Source organism: Lipomyces chichibuensis (genome assembly GCF_038497645.1).
Source record: "Lipomyces chichibuensis strain CBS 12929 unplaced genomic scaffold V1513scaffold_13, whole genome shotgun sequence".
NCBI lineage: Eukaryota > Fungi > Ascomycota > Lipomycetes > Lipomycetales > Lipomycetaceae > Lipomyces > Lipomyces chichibuensis.
In genome coordinates this window covers 1-13,338 of record NW_027117465.1, presented here as the reverse complement: position 1 = coordinate 13,338, position 13,338 = coordinate 1, and the positions used below count along the sequence as shown (strand labels likewise).

Below are 13,338 nucleotides of genomic sequence, written 5' to 3'. Positions count from 1 at the left end.
ATTATTACAGGCTTTAAAGCTTTATATAGCTGTCACTACACAATCTGCGTTCCCTAGCAAAGCTAATGTACGCACGTTCGATCGCGCAGATCAAGATTCGCATGTGTGCTCGATAAATTATTTCCCCAAGATGGCACTCTGCGATACCTCTGTGTAACAGAACCGCTCTGCGGATTAATTCGTCTGGGTAAATGTACAGGTTGCAGTACTGTTCGTGAAGAAGAGCCATATACAGCATTTTGAATCGAACCCTAATTCCCCGTTACCCGTTGAAACCATGGTAGGCCACTATCCTACCATCGAAAGTTGATAGCGCAGAAATTTGAATGAACCATCGCCAGCTCGAGGCCATGCGATTCGAAAAGTTATCATGAATCACCAAAGAGCTTCCGAAGAAGCATTGGTCTTTTATCTAATAAATACATCCCTTCCAAAAAGTCGGGATTTTTAGCATGTATTAGCTCTAGAATTACCACGGTTATCCAAGTAGTAAGGTACTATCAAATAAAAGTAGGGTAACCATCAAATTTACCCGGTCATGCCTGGCAATCACAGTGTTTGTGCATTTACGTTGCATATATGATACGTTATGGCAGATATGTCAGATCTTTGTCTCGGGCCATTTCCGGATTGTTGACGTTCATAGATGACGTCGACTACTCGACATTATACAATCCGACTCTCTCTCGTTCCATTAACTGAAGTGGGTCTAGTCCTTAATTCAGATCATGGTGTCTGAGCATGTAGTGTATAATGATTCACCGCTGGGCGAGTATCTGAAAGGTGTGTTCGTACTTCCTTGTCGACTTATTGTGGGGTAAAGTTGCTCGACGAAACGAGACTAATGAATTATCAGCTGCAGGCGAAGACGTCGCAACAGCTACTGAGTTGGCGGAAGAATGGGATCCATCAGCTGAGCGGCCGACTAAATTTGCGCGATTTGCGCCGTCCGGAGTGAAGCATCCTAGTATTTCCAATTCATCTGGTCCTGCAACTGTTGGCCACGCGACGAGGAGGACAGCTGTATTTCATGGATCCAATACTGAGCTGAAGCCGCTAGCTCTTGGAAATGAGAGATCTATGAGGAAATTACGATTCCAATTCTTGTTTGCTGTAGGTTGCGAGGTTGAGTGCTCTACTTAGTTGTGATTTGGAGACTAATTGTCTGAACACAGGCCCCATTGAAGAGACGGCTCAGCCCGCGAGAGAATTCCCGCTTTTTGGAACGATTCAGATATGTGTTAGTCACATCACAACTTTTAGATGAAAACGTGCCAATCTCCGCGTTTGGAAGATCAGATGACAATGAAGGCAATCTAGATAGCGACTTTAGCGATGAAAGAAATTTGAAGTCAAAGAAAGGCACTAGATCAGATTTGGGAACTGGCACTAAGTACTGGGTTGGCAGCGGCGGGTGTATTGTTGTGGTCGCAGTTCTTTTCGCTTGGTTTTTTCGTGGTTGTGATCGACTTATCTCCGGGGTCAGTACAAAGTGCAAATTACTCGTCGGTATGGTAATTGGTCTCTTAGTATCATTGTTTTATTATTCACACGCCGTAAGTACAAACACCTTCAGTCAGACTGCTTGACATTGACCATGTTGTTAACTGGAAGCACAGTGGCGGAAACGGTTACGGACAACGCGAAAGACCGCTATCGACTGCGCAGCCCAATTTATAAAAAGCAATCATCTTTTTGATATCAATATGTCTCGAACAATCGGTATAGTTCAGGAAGTCGAGTTTATTTATCGAGGATTTGGTATACCCGGCATGCCACCTTCAGCATCATCGTCTCCATTACATGGTGCTTTTAATCGAAAGTCGAGTTCATCGTCTAAGTTATTGCACCGGAAATCGTCAGTAGGACTCAGGGGGTGTAAAGCACTGCGGAATCAAATTTCGTCGGCATTGAATCTGAGCCTCTCGCTGTATAGAAGATCTCTGGATGGATTGTCTGAGCTCTGCAATCATTCAGATTTGGAGAAGTATTTCGAAATTTATGACTTTAATAGTCCCACGGCTATGCAACTCGAAAAGGAGGACCAACGGAGAAACAACGAAAGCCCTGACGTGATCGACAATGGAGAGGACGAGGATGATGACGAGATTGCGTCTATCGAATCAATTTGGGGATTGAAGCAACAGTTCCGCCGCCTTCACCATACACGGAGGAAACTTCTCTGCTGTTTGTTGGCTATGGACGCTCACGGGGATGGCTCAGATTTTAAAAAATGGAGATCGGTGGTGCAGGACCTTAAAACATTGTCCGATTTGATGAAGCAATTATCAGATGATCTGGGGCAGTCACTTCTACAGTCTGACATTACTGAACTCGTCGAATTTTATAGGAAGGAACAGGAAAGTCAAAATCAACAACAGGAGTTACAACGGAAGAGACATCCACATAAGTCGGTGCCTTCGTCTCAAGTCCCAATACAAGTCAATTGGAGGCCGCACCTACAGGCCCTCAATACCATATCTGCTACCTTGCGGAATATCGAGGCCAAGATGTATGTACTGCGCGAGGATTCGGCTAGGTTGGAACTTCAGGACTTACGCATATCTGCATCGCCAAATAAAACGCCAGAGCGGGGCACTATTAATATGGATTCATTTCTAAGGAGATCGGGGTCCGGTGTGGGATCTACGATGGACTACTCCGCCTCTCCGTCTCTGCAAACGTCGTCCGATATTTTGGTGAAACAGTATAATAGCATAGGAGCGGATCTCAAAGCATTAGTCAAAGAATGGGAGTCTGGAAAGGGAAAACTGTACGAGGCCATTGCTGCTTCTGGTGCCTGTTCTTCTGGGCCGTCAACTTTTGACAGACTATACGACATTGACAATGATTCTTCGCCAGTGTCGTCAGTGATGTCTTCACCAGATAGTCTACTTTCCGGGACCACTTTCGACAGTCCGAGTATTCCCTGGTCGCCACAGGGTTTTGACGAAGGTAGGTTCCTAATGAGAGATCTGGAAGATGAGGGAGATGATGACCGAGAAGGTGATGGCAGCGGTTTGGTATTGGAAAGGGACAGCGGCGGCATCCCGATGGCAGCCAAGTCGAAGATGGTAGAGAATATTGCATCTGCTATGATCAGGCAGCAAGACAGGATGTTAAGATCATTGTAAGCAATAATGATTCTTGCAAATAGTTGCTCATATTCAATTCACAATATTCAGTATAAATGTCCGACGCAGCATCCTCTATAATACACAAGCCCAGGTGCAGTTTATGCAGTTTACATATCCATCCCTAAATATATAATATATAGGGATGTTCCGTCTAATCAAACAAGTAATTCTTCTCATCTAGTTTAACGTATTCTAGCCAATCTAGACGTGTTCAGATGAACTCCAATCTCAACCTCCTGCGTCTTCTGGTTAAGTTTGGCGACACGATGGTTTTGTGACTCGAGCTCCGTATTGATGGACCTCGCCATGGAATTCAGTCGATTGGCGGCGGCACTGACATCATCGAGAGTAGCTTCAATGTCTCGCTCTACCTCGAAGTCCTCATCATCCGGCTCGAACTGGAATCTCGATGCCTGGGCAAGATCTGCCTTTTGCCTAGCCATCTGTTCACGATACCTCACTTCAGTCGCTGTTAACTGCCTCCTGCGCTCGCCAGGAATGTTGCCCATAGCCGCTGCAACCCGCTGCTGGGCTTGATACTGATTTCGCCGGTTTTCCTCACGCTGGAGCTGCTGGTTATGGAAAGTTTCTCTAATCTTCTGCTCTTTCTCTTGAATTCTTCGTCTGGAGTTGAAAGGATTTGACACGTGAACAGCGAACATTGAACGATTTAGGGTTTTGAGCTCTCGAGCGTAATCCTCACCCAACTTCGTGTTGTTCTCTGTAATTGCCATTGAGCCCTCCGCGTTTGCAATCTGATCACCCTGCTCCCCAAGCATCTGCAGCGTTCGCAAACCGGACGCTTCCGCTTCTTCCGCATACCTTCGCGCCCTCTGAGCCGAACTCAAACTCTCTTTCTTGACATACTTCATCTGCTCCTTAATAGCTTGGATTTCGGTGTCATCGACTCCTTCCTCTTGAACTGGATCAAATACTTGATAACCGCCAGTTCCATTTCCGCCGTAGGAAGATTCTTCGCCATGTCGTAGAGCCCGTTCTTCTTCGGTCTCCATGATCGATGGATCGTAGTCTCTTGGGGCAGATTGGAAACTTGGAGGAACTTGAGGCTTTGGCTTCCTCCGCATTCCCTTGAATAGCTCTTGCTTGTTTTCCATGACAGAGACAGTATCGTCGTTGCTACCATATGGCTTGCTCGTGTCCGTGCTGTAGATAGAGTCATTGTCACTGCCAATATACTGCCTGTTTTTGTCTTGCGACGAATAGGATGGGGGCGCGTAAATTGATGAGGAATCATATGACGCGCTTCCGCCATACAGGTTCGAGTTACCGGAGTTTGATGCAGTTGATGAGTACGGATTGGAACCTGCAGTCACCTTCGAACTATAATGGTTGCTCCCAATCGCACTCCGCGTATCGTATGGATTAGAAGGCGGCGACGACCTTTCGTACGGATTCGAATAACCCGAGCCATGGTCCCCTAAACTTTGACTGCTATTACTCCCCTTGTAAGGGCTATATTCTGTAGAGGAGGGTACACTGTTGAAAGTATTGCTGCCCATGGCATATGGGTTCCGACCACCAGGTACCGTCTCCGGTGTATCACGATACATCGTATAAGGGTTGTAATTGCCGCTCGATGTAGACATTTCCGATGGCGTGGGTGACTTCCGTCCTGACTTTGACCGTCCTAATAATTTCTTCATTGTCGAATACCCCTGGCAAATATAAATAGAAGTGAGTTGGGGGCTGAGGAGTTCGGACGGGCAGGGTTCTAGATTTAGATTTACGGCAATCGCGAACAGCCCTAACCCAGGTGTGCTGGCATTTACGTGCATGTTGCGTCCATTAACTATCCACTCCGCGCATCCTTCTCATTTATTTTCTATCAACGGCTGTCATGTCCGATACTCCATCTTCAGCGCCGGTCATATACAATGTTCTCAACTGATCCATTCGTCCAGCATAATGTCAAAGTATTTTGTCTAAATGTGTATATCACACCTGATTTTCTTTCTTCACCCCCAAATATTCCATATGAATCATCTAATATAATTCAACAACTTAACGCACAATACGAGCCAGACGAACCGTATTCAAATGCACGCCAACTTCGACATCTTCCGTTCTCCGGCTAAGACGACTGACGCGTTCATTCTGTGCTGTAACTTCGGTGTTAATGGACTTTGCCATCATGTTGAGCCTCGTAGCTGCAGAACCAATGCTATCCAATCTAGATTCCAACTCGCGCTCGTTTTCAAAATCTTCTTCGTCGGGCTCGAACAAGTATTTAGATGTCTCGGCAAGTTTGGCCTTGTTCGCATTCATCTGTTCGCGATATTTGCGCTCAGTTTCAGTTAATTGTCGACGACGTTCACCAGGTAAGTTACCCATGGCTGATGCAACCCGCTGTTGAGAATCGTATTGTCGACGACGACTGGTCTCCTTATCGATCTGTTGTGCTCGAAACGTATTTCGAATTTTTTCCTCCTGTTCCATGAGTCGCCGCCTGGAATTGAACGGATTCGACACATGGATAGCGAACATCGATCGATTGAGAGACTTCAATTCCGACGCATAGTCTTCCGCCAATTTTGTCTGGTTTTCTGTCACAGCGACGGAATTCTCCGCACTGCCTAGCTGATCACCTTGCTCGCCCAATGCTTGCAGCGTGCGCAAACCAGACGCTTCGGCTTCCTCGGCATAACGCAATGCATTGTCTGCAGACGTTAGACTCTGTTTATTTGTGTATCGGATCTGCTCTTTTAATGCATTAACTTCAACGTCCTCTTCCTCCTGTTCTTGTTCCTGGATTTGCCCATATAGAGATTGTTCACTGAAAAGATACTCCTGTCCTTGTCGGAGCATCTCTTCACGCGCATGCCTCGCCTCCCGTTCAGTTTCCGTCTCCATGATCGACGGATCATAATCCTGTGTCTGAGCTGCTAGATTCTCATCGCTGACTATTGCTGGACGTCCGAGCAGTTCCTGTCGTTGTAGATTAGTGGACGTGCTGGATGCATTTCCATATGGATTAATATAAGGGGTAGTCCCGGTCAAATCAGTCACAGGTGCTGCGGGACGGGTCAAAATTCTTCTGGACGAGGATGATGACGACGGTGATGAAAAAGAAGACACGTCGTACGGATTGTTCCTTGCTGGAGACACATTATTGACACCAGTTAAAGGGCCTATAACAGAAGTGGCACCAGCTAGAGGTGTGCCGGTGCGCGGACTGGGGCTATTCCGGCTGTAGTATGACGGGACACTGTTGTATGGATTGCTTCCTAGCGCATATGGATTGTGGGCGGGTCCAGAGAGATTGCTACTGTCGTCAGCGTATGGATTCGTATTTGGGGCATCTGAATCTGACGGTGATTTTGAGCGTGACTGCTTAAGAATCCTCTTCATTGATTATACTTGTATCACTGTGCCGTATAATTGATTTATTATGCTTTGATTATCTTGCAAGCGTGGGAGCGAATAGTAACGTGTGTGTGAGGCAAAGGAAGGGAAGAGAATATGGGGTAATTTCGAGCGTGGAATCTCACGGCGATTATTCGCGGCCTGGTTTACGAGGTGGCGATTCTTGACTACGTCACACAATTGTTAGTAGAAGCCCTGTGACACCCAAATTTGACCGCCGAAAGCACAAATGGCACTTCCCATTGGGTTAGGGTATGATCACGTGACCCAAATAATGTAGCTCTCCAGAGAGCATCCGGGTTTAACATATCGGAAGCCACGGAATAGAACTATTAATACCAGTTATACGTCTACTGTAATACTGTACTGTTGCTAATCCGCGTTCATCCGGGCAGTAAAACCAATTCGGACCAAGAAGTTATGTACTCGCGGTCGAAAGATACTGGAGGTGTAATTTCGTCTATGACGGCTTGAGGTCATATAATGCTGCGTTGCGGAATTTGATATTGCATTCTAATTTTTGATAGAGTACTATGACGTACAACTGGTTCCAAACTTCGTTGCTCGTCCAATTAGGTTGCCTATACATGTCAAACATCGGTCATGTGTTGCACTTAAGTTCGGGGCTTATGCTCCCGCGATCGAATTTCCCTACGGCCTTATCAATCGTAAAGACATGCCGTCACACATAAAATAATAATGATATACAGTATTCTCAGTAGAATATGGCAGTGATAATGCGCAGAGCTACAGATGTCTATGGACAAGTACTATGGTGATGCTACAGGCGCAATTCTACTCGCGCTTGACGTAGTGACGCTTGACCAATGAACGATAAGCTATAACCATCTCACAAACAGACGCCTATGCATGTTATTCGATGAGGGCAATCGTGTCAATTAGAGTTAATGGGCCTGTCTCTAGAATACGTGACTGCGGCGGCGATATTATGTAAACAGATGTCCAGGAAAGTTGATATATGATGATGACGAAAGGCGGGGTGGACCGTGTGAGTGGTGGACAACTCGCTTAGTCCCCGCACAAAACCCTGTTATCGCGAAACGTTGCATCTCTCGCATCTCCTCCAGTCCTCCAATCCGGTTATCCCGTCTAGAACGAATCTCAGCTCTTCTATACTTATATTCTGCGGTATACCTGAGGCACGACTCGTATAGATTCGGTTGCTGGGACTGTGGGAAGCTTGTCGAATGAGATTGCGTTCAGTTGCTACGACTGACTACATTTCACAGTGTCGTCGCTGACGCGACATGCCATCCTCCTTCACATCCAGCTCTGAGAATGGCAACGGCGGATACGATGGCAATGCATACAACTATAATTATATGACGAGTAACTCGTACGCGAACGAAGGCGGAAGGCGAGGTGTGCAGCACGGCGAGCGTATACACTGTGACGATTCCGGCTATTTGTATCGGCGACGAAACGTCCTTCTCGACGAGGAGACCACTACTGATGAAGATGATACGGAAGGCGAGATGACTGGTGATGAGTACGCAGATATGGAACTACAGCAAGAACAGTTTCGGAGACTGTTGCAGCAACAACAAAACAGGATTTTAAATGAGCAATCAGCAAATTTGATCGCCGCAATGGCATCGAGGTTAGTTCATTTGGTATCTATCGTCCTTGTGGCTGTTGTGATCTAATAGTCTGCAATTTTTTTTAGACTGGTGCCCAGTGTGCGACAGAATATGATGCCTCCGGTTCCGGATTATCGTCCACCAGGAGGCCCTGTTGCATTTGGAGAAACGATTAATTCATCGGTAATGACGCAGACACCGAGCATCCACTCCAATGTGAACTCGTATCCTTCTTCTTCAAGAGCTAGCCCGAAACCAGTCGTCAGTGAACGGAATCTGAAAGATCTTATTCGACCAGGCCAGAACTTTACACATATGATTTGTAAGGTAATATCTCCTGAATTGCTTAGTCGACAAATTCCTTATTTTCTCTGGATAGGCTCTCTCTTTACCGCCAAGTATTCACGGAATATACGGTTGCTTATATGAAGCCTGGAAAGTGACGAATGCACCAAATGGCCCAGCAAGATCTCTGGAACTAGTCTTAGCCGCTCTCTGGGTGTGTAACTCCCGGCCAATAGTAAATACTGCATTCACATTACTTACTGCGTTCTAGGCCGGTGTTTCTGCGTACTTATTTTATGCATTTATTGATGGATTAATGCTTCGGTGGCAAGTCACTTTGTTATCTATGAGGACGACAATTAACCGAAGTTTAGGCTTGTAATGTATTCATCTCCGGCAACAATATTGCGCTTACTCTCAATCAACACATTAATGGCGGCAATGACAAGACTAGTATTAACAACATTTGCTGACGATCCTGTGAATCTTCTGCCGACATGGATATTAATAGCGTGTATACTTACGGCGGCATATGCGATTCAAAATTTCGTCACTAGTAACATTGCAATTGAGGAACGAGCACGGAGGGTTGATATATATCATATAGCAGTGTTTGCAGTGGTGCCGGTCGGAATTGCGAGTTTCATTACGATGCTTGGGTTAATTAGGAGTTTGATGGTTATTCGCAGTGGGAATATCTAAACAATTAGCTGCCAAATGTCGTGTTCTTATTTTTTTGGCATGTAAATAGTTGGCTTGGTTCGGTTCGGTTTTTAGCGGAATTAATCAACCATATTAACGGCCATCAAACCCCAGATTTTGAATGTTACGAACAAAATGCTAGAGATCTGGTGGTTCCATCCTGCATGACACCGGCGCTCGAATGTACGGTGTCTGGCTTTGTGATAACTATGTGTAAATTTGGAGGGTTTCGTGTCCTGAAGTTTGCACGTGCCCAACCCGAGTAACTGCAAAATTGCGTGTCAGTTGTGCGCGAAAGGGATCGAAAGTTCCGGCATATTCAAGCTTACCAAGACTCGCAACTCGCAATGCACACTGCAAACCCGAGTTTACGTGACACATCGCGTGGCCGCACAATGAACTCTAGTACTGTATATAATCCGACCGACCTCTTAGGGCCACGCTTTCTTCTATTAACCACATTGCAGAAAGATCGTGTATTTGCATTTGTTGCTTTTTTTGCATTTCTAGTTTGTTTTTATGGACAATTTACAGAATAATAATGCCAGGAGTCCTACTGGCCCTGAAGCCGGTCAGCAAGCTGGTGGTCCATACAATGTCGTCTTTGTGAACTATACATTCACTTATTCGCCACATCCCCAACGGCATGGCCAAGGTCCTCAAGATATATCTAGAGAGGGTCCTGGAACTGGTGAGAACGCTACACAGTCAACAGAAGATTCCCAGAATAGAGCGCAACCGCGCGCAGAAGGACCATTCCACGGATTCGTCGTGTACGGTGTGCCACCGTTATTCGACAATGCTATGTTCAATGGCCTTGGTGGTCCATTTGGAATGGGAGAACCACCGAAGCCTCATGCGTCCAAGGCCGCTGTTGACGCATTGAAAGATGTCGATCTCAAGACTATTCCTGAAAGCGATCGGACGTGTCCTATCTGTTTCGATCCCTATTGTGAGAAGCCGGCTGAGATTAATGGCGTCGACATAAATATGATAGATGTGATTTCACCAGCCAATGAGGAGAACACACCTTCTTCAGCTCCAGAGAATGCCAGCTTGGTTATGGAAGAATTTGAGCGAACTAATGATCCTGAGTCACGTCAACCGGTATTGACCACAGAAGCCGAGGAAGATGCCGCCACCTACAGGGAACAGCCACAGCACGAATCGGCTGCGTCAAAAGAGAATCAGGCTACATCGCAACAGTCGGACGCGTCGGAACATGCTCCACTGGAGATGCCATGTGGGCACATATTTGGCAAAGATTGCTTGAAGGAATGGCTAATGTCGTCGACAACTTGCCCATTGTGCCGAACAGCCATTGAAGCTGAACCGCTTCCACGTCCACAGCAGCATGGTAGATTAGATGGATTGCCATTCGTCTTGGCGCCCTTGTTCTCGCTTTTCAGGCAATCCGGTCAGAACCAGACGCCGGGAGACACTCAGAACCAGCCACAACATGGTCAACAGCAACCACAGCCGCAGCCGCCACAATCTTCCCCACCAATGGCGCCCCCGAATGCACCTACGTTTACTGCACCATCTGGTCCGCAGTCCGCCTCAGTAGACTCTTCGGTGAACCGAAGTTCATCTAGGGGTTCTTCATACGCTGTGCGGCATCATCCTTATTCGCGACGCACGGAATCGTCGACCAGTGCTAATCCTAGTACTACTGCGTCGTCTACAGAGTCGCTTCTGTCGGTGTTAGCTCGGCCCGATCTCGAGTGTGATTCCGCTCTTGTCGGGCTCTGCGAGGAGAGTGGCCCCTATATCCGACTTGATTGTGGACATGGCTATCACGAGGATTGTCTTCGGACATCAATGCGAACGCACGGAGATGCTGACATTCCCAATCTTCGAAACGAGTCCAACATTTCAATACTCACATCTGATCAGCCTCGCGTACGACGCGAAGTTTGGTGTATGCGGTGTCGCCGATATAGAGAAGTGGATGCTTAAATATGCTCTCGATGATTGTAGGATTAAGTTTTGAGATTTGGCATTGCGTTTAATATGGATGATTTGATTTACGTAATTATAATGGATTGAGAATACGCCATAATGGAAATGGTGTTGTGTGTTTTGGTTTGTTAAAAAAGGTGGTAGGGACATATTCTTCATATGGCGTTTGCATTCGTTTTCACATGTACAATAAGGTGCACTGTAGCTTATTACACATTTTTGTAAGCAGCTGTATTGTAACAATAGGAATTACTTCATTGCATAGATGTGGTCAAAATTCGCAGAGATGTTCATGTAGTTAAGATTGTCCCCGATATGATACATTACGGTAGTTTAACGAGAAGGCGAATATCCAACTCTTCTGGATTTGAGACGTTTCTTTATCTCATGGCAAGTGCGCAATGCCAAACTTGTCTATGTAACGGCAAACATAATGAACTAATCTTGTAATAGAAAATGCGTACGAACTTCTTGTTAAGTCACGTACATGACCGCGCCACATTAATATGTTGGAGGCTGAGCCAGGTACCAAAAGTTTCGAAACCCCGTTAAGGCACCTTTGTCAACAATACGCCGGACATGATTTTAAAACGTTCTGCACTATTAATAAGACACCTGCTCCGTTATAATGTCACATTCTACTTATTACGCGTACATTGCCCTACACAAGTCGACAGCTCACTATGAAAAATTTATTGCGACGTGGAAAATCCCCTAGTCTTTCAGGCGAACCCGGTAAAATCGGTGATGCTTCGCAGAACTACCCGCAGCCCACTTTATCGGTGCCACCGTCATATAAAAGCTCATACGACAATCCTCCTTTCGACAATTCGTACGCATCCTACACTAATCGAAGGGGTCGTCGAACCCCGTCAGCATCGTACAATACGAATCCGCACTTGGTGCGGCATTCATATTCGGTGAACAACCAGCAGAACGGTGTTTCATTAGATAGCAGCGACGACCAGCGTTCTACATGCTTCGTCACAACTGCAGATCGAAATCGCGATGAGCTATTTGAAGGGTACCAACTTTCCAGATCGCCTTCGCGAGTGGTGGCTAATCGATATATACCTGCGCCTTCGTATCATGAATATGACGAGAATTACGATCCTTCAATTATGGAGACCGAGGCGGAAAGACGGGCAAGAAATGGCGACTATGATGACCGCTCGGCATACAATTCTGGAACATTATATCAAGCGCAACAATTCGAAGACGAGGATCAAGAATTGCTGGCAATAAAGGGCCATATAAAACACATCAGCGAAGAAACAGATCGCATCGCCCTGAATGCGACAGTATTAGCAAATCAAGCTTACGAATCGGGAACGAGAACTTTGCGAATGCTGGGTGAGCAGGACGACATGCTTACAAGTGCTGGAATTGCACTTACGCAGACTGAGCGCCATAATATTGCTGCCGATGACAATCTCATGGAAATAAGGACTAGCAATCGTCCACTGTTGGCGCCTAATGTGAGGAATCCGTTTTCACGAGCACCTAAGCGTAGAGAGCGAGCTCTGAAAACCTTGGCCAATAACGACCGGGTTACCCTGGAAACAAATTATTACGCGAAGAATTATATCAACAATGCCCTTGGCGAGCAATTCTCATCTCAAGGAAGAGCTGGGGTAGGACTTTCCATTGGATCGCTATATGTGGAGGAGGAACGTGAGAAAGAAAAGAAACAAATGATTGAACAATCTCCGTATATGTTCGAGGCTGACGAGGAGGATTTGAATACCGAGCGAAGTATCAGGAGCAGACTAGATGAGCTCTCTATTGCATCAAAGAAATTAAATCTTGTCGCCAAAACAATTAACATGACACTGGAACAGCAGAATCAGCGGCTTGAGGGTATGTCAAGTCAGTCCGACAGGGTCAATTCGACGCTGTACTTGCAAAGTTTGCATATGCGATATATGCGAAACGATAAATGCGTGGGATAGAGATAAAGCATGTCAAGATTGAAGTAAGGCTGTTATATTTTGGATTATGATTTTATAAGAGGTATTGCATTCTTGCATAGTATGTATGTTCTAGACAATTGATTCTCATTGGCAACAAAAACCGTGCTCGGGGCTAGCAGCTCAAAATATCTTAAAGGGCAAATATCAAAAATGGCCACCAAACTTTTCATAATATCAAAAATAGCCATTTTGCGGCGTGCCCGGCGAACCAGCTGAAGGGTTAGGGACCCTTTCTGCCGCCAAAAAACCTAAATTATCAGCAAGCCTGTAATTTCATTTATTTATTTATTTAAT

The 13,338-nt window shown here is 45.9% G+C and overlaps 6 protein-coding genes across 6 annotated transcripts; 4 read left to right on the top strand and 2 right to left on the bottom strand.

Annotated features, from left to right (window-relative positions):
* Positions 1-361: 361 nt before the first annotated feature.
* On the top strand, positions 362-3,223 carry V1513DRAFT_443520 (Mysoin-binding motif of peroxisomes-domain-containing protein). Its single transcript, XM_066897827.1, has 4 exons — positions 362-783; positions 857-1,113; positions 1,176-1,556; positions 1,620-3,223. Exons 1-4 carry the CDS (start codon positions 729-731, stop codon positions 3,132-3,134), a joined length of 2,208 nt encoding a protein of 735 aa, XP_066753809.1. The 5' UTR covers positions 362-728; the 3' UTR covers positions 3,135-3,223.
* V1513DRAFT_443518 (uncharacterized protein) lies at positions 3,147-4,839 on the bottom strand. Its single transcript, XM_066897826.1, has one exon. The coding sequence runs from the start codon at positions 4,799-4,801 to the stop codon at positions 3,320-3,322; it is 1,482 nt and encodes a 493-aa protein (XP_066753808.1). The 5' UTR covers positions 4,802-4,839; the 3' UTR covers positions 3,147-3,319.
* Positions 4,840-4,950: 111 nt separating this feature from the next.
* On the bottom strand, positions 4,951-6,693 carry V1513DRAFT_443517 (uncharacterized protein). Its single transcript, XM_066897825.1, has one exon. It carries the CDS (start codon positions 6,504-6,506, stop codon positions 5,160-5,162), a length of 1,347 nt encoding a protein of 448 aa, XP_066753807.1. The 5' UTR covers positions 6,507-6,693; the 3' UTR covers positions 4,951-5,159.
* Positions 6,694-7,543: 850 nt separating this feature from the next.
* Positions 7,544-9,149, top strand: V1513DRAFT_45399 (N-glycosylation protein-domain-containing protein). The gene is made up of 5 exons (XM_066899321.1): positions 7,544-8,142; positions 8,209-8,449; positions 8,502-8,621; positions 8,679-8,734; positions 8,782-9,149. Exons 1-5 carry the CDS (start codon positions 7,790-7,792, stop codon positions 9,107-9,109), a joined length of 1,098 nt encoding a protein of 365 aa, XP_066753806.1. The 5' UTR covers positions 7,544-7,789; the 3' UTR covers positions 9,110-9,149.
* Positions 9,150-9,481: 332 nt separating this feature from the next.
* On the top strand, positions 9,482-11,418 carry V1513DRAFT_443511 (uncharacterized protein). Its single transcript, XM_066897824.1, has one exon. The coding sequence runs from the start codon at positions 9,629-9,631 to the stop codon at positions 11,066-11,068; it is 1,440 nt and encodes a 479-aa protein (XP_066753805.1). The 5' UTR covers positions 9,482-9,628; the 3' UTR covers positions 11,069-11,418.
* Positions 11,419-11,459: 41 nt separating this feature from the next.
* On the top strand, positions 11,460-13,138 carry V1513DRAFT_443509 (uncharacterized protein). The gene has a single exon (XM_066897823.1). It carries the CDS (start codon positions 11,755-11,757, stop codon positions 13,021-13,023), a length of 1,269 nt encoding a protein of 422 aa, XP_066753804.1. The 5' UTR covers positions 11,460-11,754; the 3' UTR covers positions 13,024-13,138.
* Positions 13,139-13,338: the final 200 nt, after the last annotated feature.

Bases quoted from the DNA above. Each gene is read 5' to 3' on its own strand.
- V1513DRAFT_45399 (XM_066899321.1), top strand. From the start codon at position 7,790: ATGCCATCCTCCTTCACATCCAGCTCTGAGAATGGCAACGGCGGATAC. The intron at 8,622-8,678 runs GTGTGTAACTCC...ACTGCGTTCTAG, and splicing joins TAGTCTTAGCCGCTCTCTGG to GCCGGTGTTTCTGCGTACTT. The intron at 8,735-8,781 runs GCAAGTCACTTT...ACCGAAGTTTAG, and splicing joins GATGGATTAATGCTTCGGTG to GCTTGTAATGTATTCATCTC.
- V1513DRAFT_443520 (XM_066897827.1), top strand. From the start codon at position 729: ATGGTGTCTGAGCATGTAGTGTATAATGATTCACCGCTGGGCGAGTAT. The intron at 784-856 runs GTGTGTTCGTAC...ATGAATTATCAG, and splicing joins GCTGGGCGAGTATCTGAAAG to CTGCAGGCGAAGACGTCGCA. The intron at 1,114-1,175 runs GTAGGTTGCGAG...GTCTGAACACAG, and splicing joins GATTCCAATTCTTGTTTGCT to GCCCCATTGAAGAGACGGCT.
- V1513DRAFT_443511 (XM_066897824.1), top strand. From the start codon at position 9,629: ATGGACAATTTACAGAATAATAATGCCAGGAGTCCTACTGGCCCTGAA.
- V1513DRAFT_443509 (XM_066897823.1), top strand. From the start codon at position 11,755: ATGAAAAATTTATTGCGACGTGGAAAATCCCCTAGTCTTTCAGGCGAA.
- V1513DRAFT_443517 (XM_066897825.1), bottom strand. From the start codon at position 6,506: ATGAAGAGGATTCTTAAGCAGTCACGCTCAAAATCACCGTCAGATTCA.
- V1513DRAFT_443518 (XM_066897826.1), bottom strand. From the start codon at position 4,801: ATGAAGAAATTATTAGGACGGTCAAAGTCAGGACGGAAGTCACCCACG.